General features: G+C 24.9%; 2 protein-coding genes across 2 annotated transcripts; one reads left to right on the top strand and one right to left on the bottom strand.

Annotated features, from left to right (window-relative positions):
• Positions 1-42: 42 nt before the first annotated feature.
• Positions 43-21,375, top strand: Osbp (oxysterol binding protein). Its single transcript, XM_015515175.2, has 14 exons — positions 43-57; positions 184-463; positions 12,311-12,516; positions 12,767-13,008; positions 14,634-14,793; positions 16,544-16,692; positions 16,754-16,885; positions 16,963-17,163; positions 17,226-17,471; positions 17,532-17,679; positions 17,768-17,937; positions 18,030-18,196; positions 18,277-18,506; positions 19,217-21,375. The coding sequence occupies exons 2-14, from the start codon at positions 309-311 to the stop codon at positions 19,384-19,386; spliced, it is 2,376 nt and encodes a 791-aa protein (XP_015370661.1). The 5' UTR covers positions 43-57; positions 184-308; the 3' UTR covers positions 19,387-21,375.
• On the bottom strand, positions 3,710-10,802 carry LOC107166489 (alpha-N-acetylgalactosaminidase-like). Its single transcript, XM_089226832.1, has 9 exons — positions 10,496-10,802; positions 10,246-10,420; positions 9,558-9,732; positions 9,353-9,447; positions 6,775-6,936; positions 6,508-6,705; positions 6,176-6,340; positions 4,028-4,103; positions 3,710-3,932 (listed from the first exon to the last, which is right to left on the bottom strand). Exons 1-9 carry the CDS (start codon positions 10,663-10,665, stop codon positions 3,874-3,876), a joined length of 1,275 nt encoding a protein of 424 aa, XP_089082958.1. The 5' UTR covers positions 10,666-10,802; the 3' UTR covers positions 3,710-3,873.
• Positions 21,376-22,586: the final 1,211 nt, after the last annotated feature.

The raw sequence follows: 22,586 nt of genomic DNA, 5'->3' as shown, positions 1-22,586 counted from the left end.
TCAGCTGTTCGTTATCGTCAACTGTTATGATGGCAGACGGGGTTACGGGGTAAACGGGTAAAGGGTTAACAATTATCTTTAGCAAAAACTGAAAATATTTGTTATTGATATTAATATATTATTACTAAAAATATATATCTGTACGTGTCGTTGCCGTTCTTGTTACAATCGTGTGCTTTTAAGTTTCAGTTGTACGCGTGTGTAGTTGGTTGGTAGAAAGAAAGACTAGAGATATGTCGGAGGACGACAATGGCCGTCACCATCGCTTCTGCCATCATTTTTATTGGTAGTAATTGAGCCTTCCAGCGATGGCCGCAGCAGATTCGAAAAGCTCAACGCCGCCGCCCCCGCTGTCGATAGTCGACGAGGACATGAAAGGATGGCTGTTCAAGTGGACAAACTACATCAAAGGTTACCAGAAACGATGGTTCGTTTTGTCAAACGGTGTACTATCCTACTACAGGTAAATATTAATATCAGAACTAGGTATGTTACGACTTAAGATTAAGGCCATGCACTCTATAGTACTGTAACTCATTGTGATTGGATTGACTTTGTCATTTTACGTAGACATATATTTAGAGCAATATTTCTGATTACCTTTCAGGTTTTAGGTTGATACCGACCTCTGTATATGGTATATCTTTTATGTGTGAAGATGTTCAGTATTTTGGTCTGTTATTATTTTCATATGATTTTTAAATTTATGTCAGTAAGTCACAATCAGATTGCCTTTCTTTGATCAGTATACAGTTGTATTGCATTCAGTTATATTCAAACAGCTTTATGTTCCTATGTGGCTTTGTACATGTAACATGTACCTACTTTCCCATTTTTTAAATAACTACCAATTAAAATTTTGATTCCTCTTATGTTATTTAAGAGCTTAAGAATTTTCAACCCTTAGACTTAATTTAAATTATTTATGTATGTACCTATTTTTTAATTTAATTAAAAAATGTTGAAAAAATGAATTATAGTAGCTACCTAACATGCATCAAAACATTTGTTGAAGGAAGTGTACCTACATTGCTCTATAGGTAGATAAGTTGACACAAATTCGATACGTAATATTTATTCAGTTTAAAATAAACAACTCATAATATATCTTATCAGTTCAAAACATAATTAGAGTTTTAATAAATGTTATAAATAGACTTATTATTTAAAATAATCAAAAATTAATAATATTGACATTTATTATTAATATTTTTATTATGTATCAAATTAAACCTTTCATTGTTTGATGTTTGACTGTCAAGTTGAAAATTAAATTGTTTAATTCAATTTTATAAACTATTATTTAAGTTTATTATTAAATAGGTACAAATGTAGATAGGTATTAAATTGTATCAAAAAATTGTCTACCAAATTATAAAACATCATAGGTTTGACTCTTTGTTATTTTATAAATTATATTATTTAATAATTTTAAGTAGGTGTTTTGTTTTATTACAATATTAATTGTTATAATCACATAAAATGTCAAATATAATTTTCATATCTAATATACATATTATTCACCTAAAATTCACATATAATTCCAAGTGGAATCCAACTTATATATTAAATCCGAGTTATACATTCATGCTAATCAATAAAATAACTACCTTTTAATAGAGCCCTTGCTTATGATATGTAGATTATAGGTATATTTGTACATACTTAATAAACATTGGTATGTGGTAGTAATAAAACTTACATTTTATTAATCATTGAATAAGTTGTGGATACTCTATATAAGTGAACCTTTTTCATGGTAACTACCTACCTATTCAAAAATATTATTTTTTTTTAATTTCATATTTGTTAATATATTGTTTGACTGGTTAGAAATTTACAGAAATTGGGTTGGTACTTCATTTATGTATATTTTAAAATAAGTAAAAATAATAATTCCATTTCAATACATTGTTATGAATGAATAATTATTAGGTAAATGTTTAAAACACAATACAAATTGTATGTTATTAGAATAACATGTTTCTGCAGTATTATAATTTTAATTTAGTCTTTCCCTATAGTTATTATCCAAATATGTTACTAATTATTTTGTTACCTACATAATGAAATAAACTAAACTGATTTTTCCTCTATATTGGATAGTAGTATTTTTCTATAAGTACCTACCTTTACAATATAACAAGAAGATAACTTTGGGTAATAAAAAAATATTAGTTTATATAAATTTATCTTTCAAACATTATCTTTATATCCTGTAAAATGTTGTGAGATTGTCTTAAATTTAATAAGTGATCATTTTGGAAAATAGGTATTTATTTTTTAGTTGTAAGCTTTAGTAAATAGCTTCATGATTGCTGTTCTGTTTTTATAGTTAATATATAACACATTCAAAGAAGTAGACTACTCTGGTACATAATGTATTAAATTATAAATGATAAATGTACTGTAAAGCAAAACATTCAAAAAAAATTATTTAAATCTGTAAATATTTAGATAAGAAAATATGCCATAATTTTTAATCAAATCACTATATTTGGGACAATATATAAATATAATATCTGATTTTAAAAATGTAGATAACAATTTAAATTGATATACATAGTCACATAGATAGGTAATAATTATGGTATTTTATATTTGGTAAGGAACTTTTGAATTAAGAAACAACTATAGACATTGAGTACTTAGTAGAATCCTTAAATCTGGAGAATTGTTCTACTGTATAATAGGTTTCAAGAGTACTTTGTCATTAAATAGAATAGGTACTGTTATGAAAATATTAATTTTTAGTTAAGTGATATGTCACTTTTGTCATTGCATATGAAAATCGATTCTGAGCAAAAATGGTATATTATTCCTTATTTTTAAGGGTATTTTATACTGTATAAATCTATTTGTAATATATTATATTGTATTGAATTCTACCAGTATTATTGTAAATATTATTTAATAATTGTTACAATATTTTACTATTATACATATACTTATTCGTACATACCTATTGATGTACAGTTTAATAGGGTAATAAGATTTATATGGTATACAGCGTGTCTCACGCTGATCTGTCATATGGAATAACTTTTGTTGTATTCAATATTAAAAAAAAAAAATTTTCCATATAATTCATAGACATTTGCGCTACATTTTTAGTATGATTATAGACTATGATTTTTTTTTTTTTATACTGAAAATAAAAAACTTAAAAATTAATAAAAATATTTTTGGACAAATTCAAAATAGCCTATTTGTGAATTTGATTATAAGAACTATTTTGATGATAAAAAGATTTATCTAAGTCAAGTAGTGTATTTCTTAGAATTTTTCAAAAATATGATTTTTGAGAATTTTCCAATATGAATATATTTATTAAATTATTTACTATCATATAATATTTATATTTTTTGTCATTCGTTTTATAAAATTGTACATATACACATTATTAAGTATGAATTGAAATCAGTTATAATCACTAAAAATATGTTATTTTGAAAACAAATTTATTCTTAAATTTTAACCAAAACTATTTATATACTGTGTAATCTTTGTTTTACGAAATAATGGAGGTTTAAAAATTCTGATTTTGTAATACGCCTCACAGGGATGAGAAATAAAATAATTTTATTTTTAAATTTTTTTAATGTTTTGTTAAAAAAAAAGATGATTTGAATTTTTCTTGAAACTAAAAAAAAATCAAAAAACAGGAAATAAAATAAAATGGTTTTAGTCAAAGAATAAAAAATAGTCCTTTTTTTGTTCAAAAATATTTATTCAGTGTTAACAATTTGTAGATTTTCTAATTGATTACTAGTAGGTGATATTGATTATTTTACATCCTATTTAACTTATATCCATGATGTACACTGTTCCAGTACAGGTATTCATATACCTGATATGAAGAAGTCATCAAAATTATGGACCATGTATGTAATTATATTTTGTCATAATATTAGCTCTTATTAAGACCACTCCTGAAAAAAATATTAAATTATTAAAAATAATATTATCAATATTTACCTAATTATGCTTATTGTATTTGTTCAAAATTATAATCTAGTTGATTTACCTGATGGGTTTATTATAACTTTAAGCTGTGAATCTGGTTTTAAAAACTTTTCTATAGTTATATCATCAAATAAATTCTTGTGAATTGTGGTTGATACATGAAAAAATAAAATAAAATATTATTATTTATAAGGTAGGTATTTAATTTATAGATTAAAATCATTGATTGAATATACATGTATTTACTTGTATATTTTATTTATATTAGGCCCATGTGCAAGGGGGTTTTGAGGGTTCAACCCCCACACCATGACAAAAAAAATGGTATATTTCATTTTTATCTATTACCTATATGTAATATGCTATTATTTTATTTGTCCACTCCATCTCTAGTACTTAATGGTGATAGCATATCTGGGTCTCCAATTATAAAATATCTCTAAGAGTTATCTTAGGTAAAAAATTAACACGTAACCCGCACATTTCTTCAAAACTACAGCAAGGCTATCAACAACTTAAAACTCTCTAGCACTTAATCAACCATCAAACTGCCTTAAGCTGGAATTGCTCCATGCTTCTTTATAAGCAAATTCTATGACCTTTAGTTCTCTATGCTGTCCCTATCTGGGGTAACTGTGCAAAACTGACATAAATAAGATCCAAGTTTTCCAATCCAAGATTTTACGTATAATTTCCAACACGCCATGTGGTTTATCAAAAATGAAGCTCTTCATACTGACTTCAAACTCCCAACAATAAAAACCTACATGGCTAAATACGTAATCTCACATTAAAATTTTTTGGGCAACTAAACAACACCAAAAGCGCAAAACTCAGTGATAAGTCTACCCTCTGGCATCTTAAGCGTGGACGTCCTCGTGATGCCCTTTCTCAACACCAATAATATCATTAAATAAAAAAAAAAAAAAAAAGAAAATACTACACTTAGTTTAATTAATTATTTTTTCTTGTATCATTATTTATTGATTTATCGATGTAAATTACTTTAATTTGTTGTAAATATCGTAATTAATTTACTCTTACCAATTATATATGTTATATTTTATATTATATTGTCAATATGTTTGATGACCCTGTATGTCAGTAACACTTTATAATAATAATATTATTTGTAATAATGCATGACATAATATAATACAATACTATAATAGTGTTATCTTCAGTATTTGCTAATTAAGAGGACGCCACACCCGCATGTGTTGTCTCCGTCTTACAAACGTAAACATAGCAAAATCTGTTTAGCGTGGGACAACTGTTCTCCCTCAATATTTATAATAGAATTTTCAAAATTTCACAACGCATAGGTAAGAACTTTATCTGTGTAATAGCGTCATTATTTTTTTTGATAACATAAATATAATTTAAGTTATAAGCTTAAGAAAATACATTTATTTTTTCATTAAATTACTTTAAATTATTGGTTTGTGCTATCAAAAAAATAACGATGCTATGACACAATTAAAGTTCTTACCTATGTGTTGTGAAATTTTGAAAATTCTTTTATAAATATTGAGGTAGAACAGTTGTCCCGCACTAAACAGATTTTGCTATGTTATACGTTTGTAAGACAGAGACAACACATGCGGGTATGGCGTCCTCTTAATGATTTATCTAGTTTATACATTTAACTGAATGCCTCTCATACAAAACAGATAGACAGAAGCAGGCATCTCAAACATCCTGTCAGAATAATAACCTTTATTACTAAGTCCAACCTTATCAATAGTATTTAAGATGTAAATTATATAACTTCTAAATAATTTAGATTTAAACCCATTGTTGCCAATGGCCATAGTTGCCGAGGCTTAATTCTAAATAAAAAAAAAGTTTATACATTTTTTTTTCAAACACTCCCCATTATGAAATCCTGCACACAGGCCTGATATGTATAAATATTATTTTTTTTTTTGCATATAAATGTTTATAATTAATTTAAAATGTTTCTTCTACTTATGTGAACATTATTTCATTATTGAAAATAGGGGCTTTAAGTTTTGAGTTAACATGTTTCTAAAAGAGAACTGGTTTTTAACCCATAATTATATGCAACTAATTATAGAAAATTAATAGTACTTTTTTTTAAAGTAATGAAGGGTCTTTTACTAAATCTTTTTTCAATCATTAGTGGATGTTTTGTATGTACTCAAGTATGAATTCATGTATTATCTTACTAAATAAATCATTATACCTTTATTATGTATCCATTTGGATTATTTAATCCTAAGTTATTTAATGTAATATTGTATAAAAATGGTGTTCCCAATGTCCGACGACTAACAAAAGCAATTGCATAGGAATAATATTCTCTCTCTTTTGGTTCAATTGGTTTGGACCATATCTCAATTCCTTGATCCTGAAAAACATTGATTATTTTTAAATGATATGATATGATGTTGTTTGTTTGATATAAAATTAATCATAAATTCATAACAATTATATCAACTGTTAAGTATTTAATCTTTTTCATATTTTGTTCATAGTACATTCCATCATTAATAAATATTTAAAATTATACACAACTTTATAGATCCTTTTGCCTTGTATGCCAAGTTTATCTTGATTTACTCCAATTACTTCGGTATTTTGTAATATTTTCTTGAAGTTTGGTTGGACAGTAGACAATTTATTTGACATAAATAAAGGTGCAGCTAATATAGCCCATAGAGCCATTTGTGTTTGGCTTTGATCGTGACTTAATGCAAAATTTCCAATCAATAACTTTAAAAAAAATCTGTACTAGTATTTTTATTGCTTGAGAATTTGAGTCAAACTGTTTAAAAATATTACCATATCAGGGTCGTTCCAATGTCCTGGACCTGCATATTGTGCCCAAATATCTTGTTTCATTGCAAAAGTATCAAGCACATCAAATAAGGAAGCATATGATTCTTGTATATCGCCATAATTTCTCCATAAATTACACGATTGAGATACCAGTGTATAGTTAACCTATTTTGACAGAAATAAAGTAATTAATTTAATTTTAAATGACATTTACAATATGCCATATTATTTGTTTCATTCAATATCAGTGCATTTTGTGATATAATCCGGTTAACGGTTCAACCAATTATTGAATATTAGATAGTGACCATCTATATTCATCTAAACTGTTTCATTCTTATTAGTTAATGGATCTGTGTTTGCCTGTATACCAGTCCATCTAAAACTGGTAAACCAAATTGTGTAGTTTAAGCACCAATAGTAAATATAGATACTTACATTTATTATTGGCAAAGTTAACCTCAATATTAAAAAAAACTCCCTTAAAGAAATCATCTGGTTACGATCTAACAGCTGCCGAAATAATTAGGAACCTACCTAAGAAATCTATCATATTCTTAACACAAATCTACAATGCAATGTTTAGGCTATCCTATTTCCCTATTCTTTGGAAATATTCTACCATAATACTTTTATTAAAACAAAAAAAACCCCAGACTCTCCAACTTCGTATAAACCAATCAGTCTTTTTCCAAGATATTTGAAAAGTTGCTACTTAAACATATCTTACCTATTGTTGACGATACCAAAATCTTACCAAACTCGGCTTTGCAATCAACCACTCCACCACACATTAAGTCCACACACTAGTAGAAAAAAATCTCCTCTGCTCTAGAAGAAAAACTATTTCACTGGTGCATCTCTTAATGTCTCCCAAGCCTTTGATCGGGTCTTGCATGTAGGTCTTTTATATAAACTTAAAATACTTCTCCTTAGTCATTACTATATAATCCTTAAACCCTATTTAGAAAACTGGCTCTTCTCTGCGGGAGTAGGTTCTACCTGTTCTGTTCATACATTAATCAATGCAGGCGTATAAGGTGCAGTTATAGCTCCCATTCTATTCAACTTGTATATATCTGATCAACCTTCTTTACCCCATACTCTTGTTTGTGACTTTGCCGATGTTAAAGCTATATTAACCTCTAATCTTGACCCTCACCTAGCCTCCAGCTATGTTCAAGACCACCTTCACCTTCTCCAAGTTTAGTACAATATATGGGAAGTTAAAATGTATAAATTCAAATCGATTCATTGTACTTTTACACTACAACAGGGAGTATGCCATGCCCTCCTCCTCAACAACAAATCCCTTCCTATTGCCTAGGGCGTACGCTACCGTAGAGTTGACATTGATCGCCGACTTTCCTGGTCAGCTCACATATACAGTAAAACTCGAACACTTAATGATCGCTTTTGCCTTCTTCGACTATTCTTAACTTCCAAAAATAAAAAACTACCTACTAAATTTCTGCTGTATAAACTACTATACTTAGATCCATCTGATCCTACGGTTTACAGCTGTGGGGTTCAGCTAAAGTATTTAATAAACCGTATCCAAAGATTTCAATCCAAAGTCCTTGAGGTCATCTCTAAAGCTCCATACTATGTCACCAATAATACCTTCACTCTGACTTCTTTATTACTTATAAGTTATAACTAGGGCTAGGATTTATATGCAATAAAAAATTGTAAAATATGCATTTTATTTACCAAAATATGCAAAAACAAATTTTTTTTATTATTTATTATAATTCATAATTTTTTATTACTTATTAGCTCATATTATTACATTGAATATTAGTTTAATTAGACGTAACTTGGCACTTTCACTTTGAACTTTCGGCATACTGGACACTGTTATTAAAACCATTCAAATTATTAAGTATAAACATCTACACATTTACGCAACACGCGACGTACCAATACATTTTTTCTGTGCTATCTCACTGTATAACAATGTGTAAGTAATTCTACCAGTTGTCCGACCAACAATAAGGTAACAAACGGATATTATCTGACCTAAGATAAAATAGGTAGTATTTATGCTATATATTTACGAAAATTCAATGGATAAACCAAAAACTGTCGGTTTCGTGAAGTACCATTTAAAATTAACAATAACTTATAAAAATTAAAAATGTTAGTTAAAAAATATAGAATTCTAAAAAAATCTATGAATATGCAATTATATATGCATTATGTTCAAAATATGCAAAAATATGCAAAAAAAAATTGGTCCTATTTAAACGAGAATAAGCCAAATCGTGGACAAATCTGACAACCAATCAATTTGGACTAAAGGAAAAAAACATGCAAATGCATATAAATCCTAGCCCTAGTTATAACAATTATGTATTTGTTGTTGTACTATTATTATTATTTCTAGGATTAAAATCTTAAATTCATATTCAAGTTGAAGTACCTCCCATTAGGCTTCTACACTCGGTTTTCTTCTGTCTTTTATCACTTAAGATTATTGTTCAATAATTGCAACAGATGTCGTATTATAACATTTTGTAAATTTTTATTAAAAAAAGCATTTATTATATTTTTAGCTCAAAATGATTTAACTACATACCTGCATTCCTTTACCTTCTTGATAAAATGGCCAACAACAAGAGTAAATCATCGGTCTTCCTGTTTCATTTAAATATTTTCCAAACTGTGGAAAATCTATTAAAATTATTAGGTATATGAATTAAATTTATTTTTCATAAAAGTAACTTTATCTGTAATTATTATTACAGATTTTAATGATTTAATTACTCTAAGCATAAAATTACTTGTGTCCATATTCCGTTCATCTGTGTAGCATCCATCTAGTTTCACATAATCAACTCCCCATTCTGCAAATGTCTCAGCATCAATTTTTTCGTAACCTTTAATTCCAGCATATCCTTCACAAGATTTTGTTCCAACACTTTCATAAATTCCAAATTTTAACCCTTTTGAATGAACCTAAATATATAAAAATTACCTATATCAATATTTTAGTAAAAATACATTTGTATTTGCGGAAAGAGTATATAAGGTATTTTGTTTGTATAATTTTAATTTAAAATTAATTTACTAGTTCATTTTGAATAGTTTATAAAGTTATATATAATTAAAGTTTCAACTTTATTATGTATATTTTTTTTCTGTTGCATGGAATTAATTTTATTCTTTTGGAACATTTCATACTCATTAAAAATTGTTACTTAATACATAATAATTATTATTTTTCCATTTTTATTTTAAGTAAAGTTGTTATTTAAAAAAAATATGTTGTTGTATTCTAATTTATAAAGATACATAATAGGTGTTTAAGGTTTTTATTAAAGGTATTTAGGTTGTATTATATGATATATTTTTCAATCAATTATAAATAATCTAAACATCTATGCAGGTACTAAAAATGCATTATCAAATAATAATATAACATTCTGCTTTTATAGTTTCTATGAGAATACTAATAGTTTATTTACTCACATAATCAGCAAGAGCTTTAATCCCATGTGGAAATCGATTTTCATCAGCTTGTAATTTCCCATCTGCTGTTCGATTGTGTGTCATCCAACAATCATCAATTACAACATATTTGTACCCAACTTTATCATAGCCTTCACTTACTAACAAATCAGCTGTAGTCTTAAACAATTGTTCACTATTTAAGAAACATTTTTCATAATGATTGTGTGTTTAATATGTATTTAACTTTAACTTTAAATTTAAATTTTACCTGACACATTCATCTGGAAAAGTATCACAATCTATAGTACACCTAAATCTTTGCCAAGCAAGCCAACCCATTGGTGGTGTTAAAGCTAATCCATTATTAAGTGCCAATGTAATTTTGCAGGCAACTAGTACACACAACCATACACTAGTTGTAGTCTTCCACGACAACATTTTTAATCAAAATAATAACTGCAAGTATTTAATTCACCTAATGATTATTGTACTAATAATAAAATAAATAATTTAAAAAAATTTAAAATTATAGTCAAATCAACTTAAAGTTTAATATTTTAACTCTAATGCTCTTAGTTTTTAGTCTGAATATCAGACAACCTCTGAGATAACCTTATGATAGTTATGACTTATGAATATATAGATAACGAACCATTGTTTGTGTTTTCATGGTATACTAGTTATATGTGTTTAAACAAAACTAAACTAATGAATATTAGTTATTACAGTTTTAGTCAGAAATTTACAAATCATTACCTTCAAGCATAATTTAAAGCCTTGTTAAAAATGGAACAATTTGAAAAAATAAAAAGTTAAACAATTTGATAAAAATTATACTTTTAAAAGATTAACTTAACCTACATTTTTGTTTTATTATTTTATTATTTGAACTTGGTGATATTTATATGAATATTAAAATTAATTTAGTTGAGAGGGATTTGGAGAGAATCAAATTACTTATTTCATACAGAAAACATAAATTCTTTAGATTCAATAAACACCAACTATCTAAATTGAATCCCATAAAAACTTTGCTTCTACAGCCTATATTGTTGCCTTATTATGTTAGCTATACTCTAAAATGATTTTTTTCTTTATTCAGGTTTCACTTTAGTTTGTATATATTTAATATAATATATTATGTTTGCATGTTTAATAAAATATCTGAGGTTTCAACATTTTTAGTTAATGCTGCTATTCTAAATCATATTTATATAACCTTGACTGTTTTAACAATGTGTTGGTCTCTATTTTATATGACCTTAAAAATTAATATTCTTATCATAGTAAACATAGTGTTGTTGTTTTTTCAATAAAAATATTGGAATTTGTATTTTTTATCGAATTATTTGGTTTTGTGCTCAATGTGTTTTTAACTTAATTTTATGGGCAAGATGTAATAGAGTAATAGAATTAATTTTAGTAATTTTTTTTAGTAGGCAGAATTTAAGTATACGTAGTATTCTATTTTTCCCTATTTTTTTAAAATTTTAACATGGTTTATAATACATTTTCTTTGGCTATATTGATCATGGCAAATTTTTAGCAATAATTTAATCAAATTTCTGTAAGCTAAATATTTTAGAGTTATTTTAAGATAATACAATTAAGTTGGCCCAATTTCATTTTTATTAATATTATTATAATATTATATTTGAAAGTATATTGAACATTATGTGAGCACCTAATTATTTAAAAAAAACAATACTCATAATTTTTTTAATAATAGCATAATTATATTGTTATTTTCTAAAAAGAGATTATGTATCAATTATTATTTTTATAAAAAATCTTAAAATTAATACTTTTTGTATATTTTTAAATAATATTGAAGATAACCTAATTGAATATTAATGTCTTAAAATTTTTTTTATGTGAGTCCATTGTTCATAAATATGTGCTCTTAATGCTGTATAGATATATAGTATAACATATTAGTATTTAATTTGTGTAATTTTATGGTGATAAATATTATATATTATTATACATTATAAATATTATATATATATAAATATTTCATTTATATAACATAATAGATACGATACATAGATATATTTTTTAATAATACCTATTCCTATTTTAGAACTCAAGATGAAATATCACAATTATGTCGGGGTACGATTAGTTTGAATGGGGCTACAATACACACTGAAGATTCATGCACAATTGTTATATCTAATGGTGGCACTCAAACATTTCACCTTCGTGCCACTAGTGAAGTTGAACGTCAAAGATGGGTTACTGAATTAGAGTTGGCAAAGGCTCGTGAAATTGGACATACAAATACTGGTAAACGTTTAACATTAAAATATATTTTTAATTAAAAACTTTTTTACTTCTCACTTATTAACTTTTTCTTCTATTATTTAATAGCGCATCTATTTAATAATAGTTACACTAACTTCAATAACTAATTGCTATGTAGAATAATGAGCTATTTAACTTAATAACCTTGCATATTCTTACAATTTGTTCACTGTAATGTAATAATACATATATTCAAATTGTTCATAAATTATATTAATGTAACTATTTTTAGATAGAAGCAAGGAAAAAGAATTGAGTGCAAATTTAGAAGTTTCATCAGTAGTATCATCGTTAAACACCAAATTATCTGAATTGCGATCACAAAGTGAAATTATATCTAAACATAGCAAAGCTCTTCAACGTTGTTTAACTGAACTAGAAACCATTGATATACCTCCTGATATCTCTACAAAAATAAAAGCATGGATGGAACGTGCAAATTTGATACGTATTGCATCAGTTGGTATGGTAACTGTAAGTATTCAAATATGATAAGAAATTCATAGTTAAATTGTTCACAATTTATTTAAGTTAAATAAAAGGAAACATTATTTGTATGGTGTGTTGGTCTCTCTTATGGACAGAAGTGTTACTCTATTCAATTTATAATTTACTTTTCTCTCATAATTTTGAGAAAAGTTCGTTTGGATTTTATGTCAATGCAAAGTGTATTTGAGTTCTATTTCTGAATACTATTGTAATGTTCTTGGCTTATTGTTTCCAATTTAATTTAAACATATACAGTTAGACTCAATATAACAACAACAATTTTAATATCCTACCTTTCATGTTTTTAATTGAATGTAGTAATATAATCAATGGCCTAACTTCAAAATTTAGGGCATATGGTTTTAATGTATTCAAGATATCTTAGAATGATTCATACTTTTGCCGAAATTATTTTATAGACATAGTTTAATATTCTATCTATTAACTCTTAGTAAATAATAACATAGGATAAAGTTTTTATTTATTAAAAATATTTTTCCTATTTTATATTTATCAAAAAAATTAATAAAAGAATTAAAGAATTTTAAATGATTCTGAGTGAAGATGGGTAGATCAGCATTTATTTCTAAGGATGGTTGATATTATTTTATTAGTATTTTCTTAATTTGTTATATTTAACTAATTTTTTCCATCAATTTTGTATATGACATAAGTCAATACTGTAGTAAAGTTTATATAGCATATACTTAAGTTAGAATAATATTAAATATTTAAAAATGTGAACTATATTCAAAAATAATAATATATAATATAATATAATGATAAAAAGTTTCAAATTCCTGAGATTTATATTTTTTTTTTAATTTAACAAAAAAAACAAAGCACATTAAAAATTGTCCTAGAAAAAATTATTATTTTTCATTTAGTTTTTTCATTTTCAAATAAAATAATTTAAAAAGAGAGGAAAGATTCATCAGTGGGTGGCTTCTTTCAAAATTTTCAATTTTCCTTTTGTCAATTAGCTTATTCTCTTATTATGCTGATTGTGTACAGATTGTGTATTTTATTAATAAAGAAGAAAAAAAAGAAAGTTTTTTAATTTTGAACTTCAAATGCTCTTATGATATTCTTATCAAATTTATTCTTATGCATACTGAACCTTGTATTTACTTTTTGAGGATTTTTGATCCATAATCAAAAATTAAATAAATATAAATCGAACAAGAAAAACTAAAAAATACTTTTAAAATGTATATAAATAGCATAAAATTAAGCTTTATATTTAAAAAATTATATTATATTATCTAAAAAATGCTGTCAAAAATATATAGTGAACATTTTAATTTTATAAGTATTTCTATCTGAATTACAACAAAATAACAAAATCGGTTTTGTCAAATTTCAATTTCTTATTGTGATTCCCTCCAAAGTATTTACTAGATTAATTAAATTTGTTATAAAACTTTTTTGAAGGTTAAATATTGAACCAAATTTCCAAAGTGACATGTATAAATTCAATTTTATAAAAATTTAAATGTATTTATAATATTTTTGAATGTTAGTGATAAATTATCATGTACATAAAATATAGTTTTTTTATAATAATTATATTTTACTTAAAAGTTAAAAAAAAATATTATGTATTTCAGAATTGTTCGGAGTATTTAGATTTGGCTCAAAGTCAGGGTAATAAATGGCAAAAGATGTTATATAATGAACGGCGACAGCGTATACAGTTGGTAGAAATGGTGGATCAAATTGCTAGAGAACAGAGTGTTTTGGAGCATGTTGCTAATAATGACAAACAAGGTAATTAAGTATTAATAAAATATTTACCAGTACAAATTAAGATATTTTATATTATATTTACATACAGATGTTGAGATGTATACATTTTAGTATCATATTTGACTATGGTAAAATTAAAACTAAATATATAATAATTTAAACCATTAATTACATTTATGTGATTATATAAAATAATATAATCTTATGTTTATAAATCAATAACATCATGAACTTGTATGAGTTAATTGAAGACCCAATAAAAGTTTATTAATTTACTATTTTATGCGTCACCCCGCGCATCACTAATATTTTTAGAATTTTTTATTTATGACACTATTTGTTTCTTACATCCATATTATATGATACAAAGATGGATTGAATTTAAGTGCAAATTATTATTTTAATAATTAAATATATATTAAAATAATAAAATTGTATTTTTTATGGTAAAATTAAGTAGATTGGTTACTGAATCATTATTTAAAAAAAAATTGAATTTTTTGTGTACAATTAGAATTAAAATGAGAGATCTAAGTTTTACATTAGTTTTACATCTTTAAACTATATTCTCTGTGTAAAAACTTTTTTTGGTGATCAACCACAATCAGAATCATTAAAATATTATATTTGGTGTAAAGTTGTAAAATTAACCCAAACTTTTAGTTAACAATAGAAATATAATTGGTAGGTATATAATAGATAATTATTAATGACATAGTATGATTAATCGTTATTATTATTATTATTAATATAATTATTTGAATCTTGATAACATTTATTTTTTAATTACCAAGTTATTAAAAATTATTAACAATTCAAATCTAGGATAAAATATTAATAATTCTATATCAATGTTTAGATTAATATTAAATAAGAAAGAAATACTTTTACCAAATTTATTTATTACAGTATAATAAAAATAAATGCTTGAATAGTTGGAATTATTTAAAATATAAATCAATAATATTTCCTACGTTTTACTAATAATATTTTATGATTTATAATCATTATTCATTATGTTATCACTGAAATAATAAGAAACATATTTTGTACCAATATTACATATAAATACTAATTACATATATTAAATTAATATATGATAATACTAGAGATCAAATTACCTTTATTTATACATATTGTTCTCAGTTTGATATTCTTTGGTATAACAAAAGACAAAAATTATATTAAGTTAATTAATTATTCCTACCTTGAATATTTTTATCAATTCCATTTTACTTTATAATTATTATATTATTTTATTTGTTTATAATAATGATTCAAAGGTTATATTTACATAACATGTTTTATTTTTTATGCATTATGATAAATGATAACCTATTTATAATTATGAAAAAAATTATTAGTAAAATAAATAATTGTAGATACCATAGTATATTTATATTTTCAACTTAAATCTATGTAATTATATTATTCCTGAGTAATTGTGATATAAATTGTGTATGGTGAACCTGTGCATATAATTCTTATACTATTATAGGTTAAGCTTATGTTAGCTTTATTTATACTTTACTTTTCCATATATTTTTTTAAACTTATTCAACTATATTTAATTTTTTATTATAATTATATTGAAAAGGTTAGTGTTAATAATATATTCTATATATTTTTTTGATTTATGCATTAGAATATACAATAAAATTACAGTGATGTATAATTACCTATATTCATTATGTATTATTATACATTATTGTAATCAGTTTCTTATTTAATATTTGAATACTGTGTTATTGTAATTTTTACATTTTATTAGATGATTCTACCGATGAAGATGATGCTTCAGACAATTGTGAATTTTTTGATGCTCAAGGTGGTGATTCCTTTGATGTAACCACAAATAATTACCTAGTTAACTGTCAGTCTCAAAATATTATCCAACATAAAACTCTTTCAAGCTCACAGGTATTTTTGTAGAACATATTAAAATTATAATTATTCTTAACTAAAGTAAAAATTATTTAAGGTTCTTGAAAAATTAGTCAATGAAGAATTAGATTGTAGTGGTGGATCTAGTAGTGATATTGATGATCCTGTTGAGTCATCAGCTATATTAACAGCTGCAATTCGTTCATCAACTGGTTTAAATACTGATCGTGTATGTTTATATATTATATCAACAATATTATTGTATAAATCTAAAATTATATTATTGTCATTATTAATTGTTTTTAGGATGAAAATAATAAATCTTCTAGGATGTTTCCTCAACTCTCTGAGCATGCAAAAAAAATACTAGAGGACGCGATTAAACATCCTTTAAAACAAAAAGATAAACGTAGATGTAGAGTGACTGACAAGCCAAATCACCCATTACATATTTGGAGTATTTTGAAAAATTGCATTGGAAAAGATTTGTCTAAAATACCAATGCCGGTAATGTAAATTTATTATATTGATCAAATTTTTAGTTTTACATATTGTAATTTTTGTTACAGGTAAATTTTTCTGAACCGCTTTCAATGTTACAAAGAATTACTGAGGATTTTGAATATTCAAATATTCTAGATACAGCAGCTCAATGTAAGGATTCATTTGAGCAGATGGCATATATTGCTGCGTTCACGATTTCATCTTATTCAACAACTGTCAATCGAACAAGTAAACCTTTTAATCCATTGCTGGGTGAAACATATGAATGTGATCGAATGTCAGACCTTGGTTGGAAAGCATTTAACGAACAAGTAAAAATGCTATTTGTGAATTATTTATATATAACGGTTTAATTTATAATTTTAATATAGGTTTCACATCATCCTCCAATTTCTGCTCAGTATTGTTCGGGTAAGGAATGGTCTTGTTGGCAAGAATTTTCAATGTCTTCGAAATTCCGCGGTAAATACTTACAAGCAATTCCTAATGGCATTGCTCATCTTGACTTCCCGGCATCTGGTTAGTTGTGAATATTCAGTTTATTTAAAATCAAATGTAAACTAATTAGTTATAGATAATAAGTTTTCATGAGTGTTTTTTTTTGTAGGGAATCATTATACTTGGACTAAAGTCACAACTACTGTTCATAATATAATTGTTGGAAAACTGTGGGTTGATCAAACAGGTGATATGACAATAACTAATCATAAAGATGGTTCTAAATGCCGTTTGAGTTATATACCCTATAGTTATTTCACTAGGGATCAACAAAGAAAGGTGTGTTAAAAATGTTAATAATCAATATTATTTTAATTGCATAATTATTATTATAAATGTATAATTGTAATTTATATAATTTTTGAATTTAGGTAAAAGGATATGTTATGGATAAAGATAATGAAATTAAATGGGTTATAAATGGTACGTGGGACAATAAAGTTGAAATAGCTCCTGTTACCAAATTTGAAGGTCCTATTGAAAGTCCTACGTGTCAAACTGGAAGTTATATTCTGGCCTGGCAAAGACAAGCACCTCCGTAAGTTTTGTATAATACAAAAACATATGTAAATTATGTAGTCATGATTTTTCATTTTATTATTATTGACATATACAAAGACCTGACAATGAAAAATACTATTATTTCACTGTGCTGGCAAGTCAATTGAATGAAATGGAAGAAGGTGTAGCACCAACAGATTCAAGGTTACGTCCAGATCAACGTTTAATGGAGTTTGGTCTTTGGGATGAAGCTAATATTGAGAAATTGAGGTTAGAGGAAATTCAGAGAGTCAGAAACCGCAAAGCAAATACCGAAGTAGCAGATTCTAATCAAGTCAATGAAAATGGTAAAATATTCAAATACTATTCTGAATATTTCTTAAACATGAAATTAATGATTAGTTAGGTTGTAAAGAATATTATAAATTCTTATAGAATACTACACATAGTAGTCCTTCTAAGAAATATACATTAATATCAACATTTTTTTGCATAGATTATTAATATAAATGTATTGAAAATAATTGTTAATATTCATCAACAAAAAATATTTAAAAAAAATGCTCTTATGTTATTTGCTATGCATAGTTTTGAGCAAATTTCTGATTAATAGTTTATTGCTATAGTGATATCAGCTTCTATATTCATAATTGCTAATACAGATAGTCTTTCTTTTCCTTTTTTGGTCTTTCAGTATAATTTTATGGGTTTTAGAGTTGAAAATGGTCTCTTTATTAAACAGTTACTAATTGGAGTGCATAATAATATTTTTAAAGCAATATTCACATAAAGGAAAATATCTGAATGTTTTTTTTTTATATATATAAACACTGAAATCTATTGTATACTTAAAAGAGAATGGGAAACTTAAGTCCTTAAATCTAAATTGTATTTATTTCTTCAAAACTTAGTAGGTACGATTGTATGTTTGCTTCTGTAATTTTAGTTAATTTAAAAAAAAAATTAATAATTATATAATGAACCTATATTTAAACCATGTGGGTATGTTGTCATCTTAAAGAGACCAGGATATAATATTTATAATTTTATTTTATAGAAGATGAAGATGATGATACAGTTCAAGAAAATGATAACAGTGCTATCAAACCATTATGGTTTAAACGAGATGTGTGTAAATGGACAAAAAAGCCATGTTTTACTTTTACCCATGAATATTGGGAGTGCAAACAGAAAGGAGACTGGAGCAGATGTCCATCTTTATTTTAAATACATGTGATAATTTGTTTATTTTATTAAGCTTAAGCAACATTATATGTGGCCATATGATGTTGTAAACTTAGATTTATTGTGAACAGAAGTATCTTAGAATTTAAGTATACCACCAAAAATTCCAAAATGCTCGGCAAATCTTTTCAAGTTCATATTATCTCCTTAACTATTTTATGACTTATAGCTTTAAGTATTTTTTCCACAATTTGAACTCTGAATCTATCGCACCGCATACATTTTGTAGACGAAATTAGCCTAGGGACAAGATTTCAGTTTATACATTTTCAAATCATTGTTTTAACCTCTTTTTTTTTCTTTTATATGTTTTGTTTGTTACCTAAGTTATTTACAACTTAGTTCTTGTATTATTTTTAATTTATTTTTGTCAATTTACTTCCAATTATTTCTGTTTCTTTTATTCAATCATGGTACAATTAAAAGGTTATATTAAAATTTTTCCTCTTAAAGATATAGTAATATTTTAATTATTTAAATGATAAAAACTGTGTAAGATTATCAAATTTTTAAAATATGTATCTTTAAAATACATTTTTTAATGTGTTTAAAAAAAAATTGAATACTACGCGTACATAAATTGTCATTAGATGTATTTTTAAAGCTAAGTATCAACACTATCAATTTAAAAAAAATTGAGTATAAAAGTTTATATTTTGAAGAAAAAAAAAAAAAAATTGTTGATAAAAATTATTTTGAAAGGTGATAACAAATAACAATAATTATTTTTTGTAACTCAATCAGTTATTAATAATTATTATATCTATTAATGTTTCTATACATTTATTTTGAATTTATTGTTTACACTAAAATAACAAAAATAGGGTTAACTTAAGAAGTTAAATAGATATTGTTTAAAAATGTTTTTATAAAAAAAGTTTTTTAAATTGACAATAACTTGTCTGATTATAAGTTATAATTCATCAACAAGGATGTTATGTGTGCGAATCACTGTTTAGCTCTAAATTATGTAATTAATTTTTATGAGTGGCATAATAATCAACGTAGTTTTTAGGTGTTTTGTTTATAAGCATTAGGAAAAAACCGGAATAAAAAAAAAAAATAATTATCTTATTTGACAAGTATTTTTAATTTATAGCATTCCATTGATATACCTAGTTGTATTTTTTTTTTTTAGAAATCTATTCAAAATTTTATTTTTGTTAAAGAATTCTCATATATTTATTATTTTATTTTATCTTGTTAGGCATACATAAAAACATTGGTGCTTATGTATTGGCTCCAGTTCTCATTTTCATACATTAAATTCATCTATATGCTCGTTATAAAAATTTATTATCCAGATATTGTTTGTTATACTAAGGTTGGCATGTGTAAAGCATAGGTCTATATTATATATATATTTTGTTTTTGTTTTGTTTTGTTGAAATGTTCATACAACTTGTATGACTAACTAGAATTCATGATTATTTTTGTTTAATTTTTAATTTTAAATTCGATTTGCAACTGTTCTCTTCATCTAGTTATTAATAGTTATTAATAGTAATTAAATATTTATTATTTTTAAAATATTAATGTTGTTGTTGGAGATTCACTAATAAGTATTTTTTTTTTTTTTGTAATTTATTTTATATTATCTGTGAAATTACTCAATCTAAAAAAAAAAACATGAATTTAAATTTTTTTTAACTACACATTTCTAAATGAAGTTCATAGTGAATGATTACAATTTAAATACACATATTCTAGTAAGTCGTACAACTTGATCTATGATTTATTTTGTTTAAATTAGTCAATCTGTGTTACCATATAATAATATTCTTTTAACCCAGTGTTTACCAATGTAATAGTAAATATTATAATTTTAGTCAACAGTTTTATTTAATTTAATTAAACTTAAGGGCTGTGAATAAAAATCAAGAATAAATGCTATAAACATAGCATAGGCTATCAGTATTATAAACAACTGTCAACTTCTTATTTGATACATATTATATTTTGATGTCTTTTTATCTGCGTTACTCCTTGTCAACACTAAGATGTAAATTTAATTACTATGCAAGTGCAATATTGTACAGATCAACAAAAATTCATTTTTTTTTTAGTTCAAAATAAAAAAAAAACGGGTGTGGGTATACCATTTCGTTTATAATACAGTTTGTTTTAAGGTTATTAATATTAATTTGAGATAATAACACGTACTTATAGTTTTTTTTTGTTTTATGTATTGTGTTTACAATTTACTAATTTTACTATCAAATAATTATCTTTAGTATGATACTATGATATGATATGATATAATATAATATTATATATTTATGAGAAATAAAATCTATAAAAACAGTGCAAAATGTATTGCTTAATTATTGTTAAAATGTGTTTAGCAATATTATAATTATTATTGTATACTTATATTATACTATATTATACAGGCTTATGAAAAATTATGTTATACAGGCAAGTAGAAAACAAATTCAATGTGTACAATATTTGCTCCAGATCCAAGATTTGTTTATGTGTTTAAATTGTTATAAAAATTATTTCATTCGCATTTAAGGATATATTTTTGGAACAAAGGCGTACTTAACACGTGCATTACCTATTAATCACGGTAGATTATAGAGGTATACGCATGGCCGTATATTCATAATGCAAACAATTGTCCCAGTGGATGTGTTTTATTCGCAGGTTTGCCGGTAGATCACGCTGCAGTCTTTTTGGCCCTAATTTTCATGCTTGAAATACAGATTTCATACAATAAACAAACAAAAACTCATCAAAAAGTTTCATAAAAAACAAAATTGTACATAAATTAATGTAAATGAAGACATGTATTATAAATTCGACGTTATACTAGATAAAATATACATATTAACAAATTAAGGTAAAATTATAAAATCAATAAATAATAATGGACAGTGCTGGAATATCAGCTTGTTCTTTATAAATAATATTTACATCCATAATAAGTCAATAAAAATTTAAAAAAAAATTAAATATATTAGTAATTAATTTTTGTTAGGTCTACCCACTAAATTGTTCTAGCATGCACAATTATAAAGCAAATTTTTGGATTACTATGTTGAAAGTTATCATGTTTAATATTGAATGAATTTAAAATTGTAAAATTATACATAATATAATATCTAAATATATTTTCATGTTATGAGCAAAAAATAAATTATTGTACCTACATGATAATATACTGTATGATTTAGCAC

The sequence above is a fragment of the Diuraphis noxia genome, unplaced genomic scaffold (assembly GCF_037042655.1).
Source record: "Diuraphis noxia isolate RWA-SAM2 unplaced genomic scaffold, SU_Dnox_SAM2 contig0004, whole genome shotgun sequence".
Lineage (NCBI taxonomy): Eukaryota > Metazoa > Arthropoda > Insecta > Hemiptera > Aphididae > Diuraphis > Diuraphis noxia.
This window is presented reverse-complemented; position numbering and strand designations above follow the sequence as displayed.

Coding starts and splice junctions, on each gene's coding strand:
- Osbp (XM_015515175.2), top strand. CDS start 309: ATGGCCGCAGCAGATTCGAAAAGCTCAACGCCGCCGCCCCCGCTGTCG. Junction 464..12,310: donor GGTGTACTATCCTACTACAG/GTAAATATTAAT, acceptor TTCCTATTTTAG/AACTCAAGATGAAATATCAC. Junction 16,693..16,753: donor AAACTCTTTCAAGCTCACAG/GTATTTTTGTAG, acceptor AAATTATTTAAG/GTTCTTGAAAAATTAGTCAA.
- LOC107166489 (XM_089226832.1), bottom strand. CDS start 10,665: ATGTTGTCGTGGAAGACTACAACTAGTGTATGGTTGTGTGTACTAGTT. Junction 6,937..9,352: donor AAGAAGGTAAAGGAATGCAG/GTATGTAGTTAA, acceptor CTGTCAAAATAG/GTTAACTATACACTGGTATC. Junction 4,104..6,175: donor CAAATGGATACATAATAAAG/GTATAATGATTT, acceptor ACAATTCACAAG/AATTTATTTGATGATATAAC.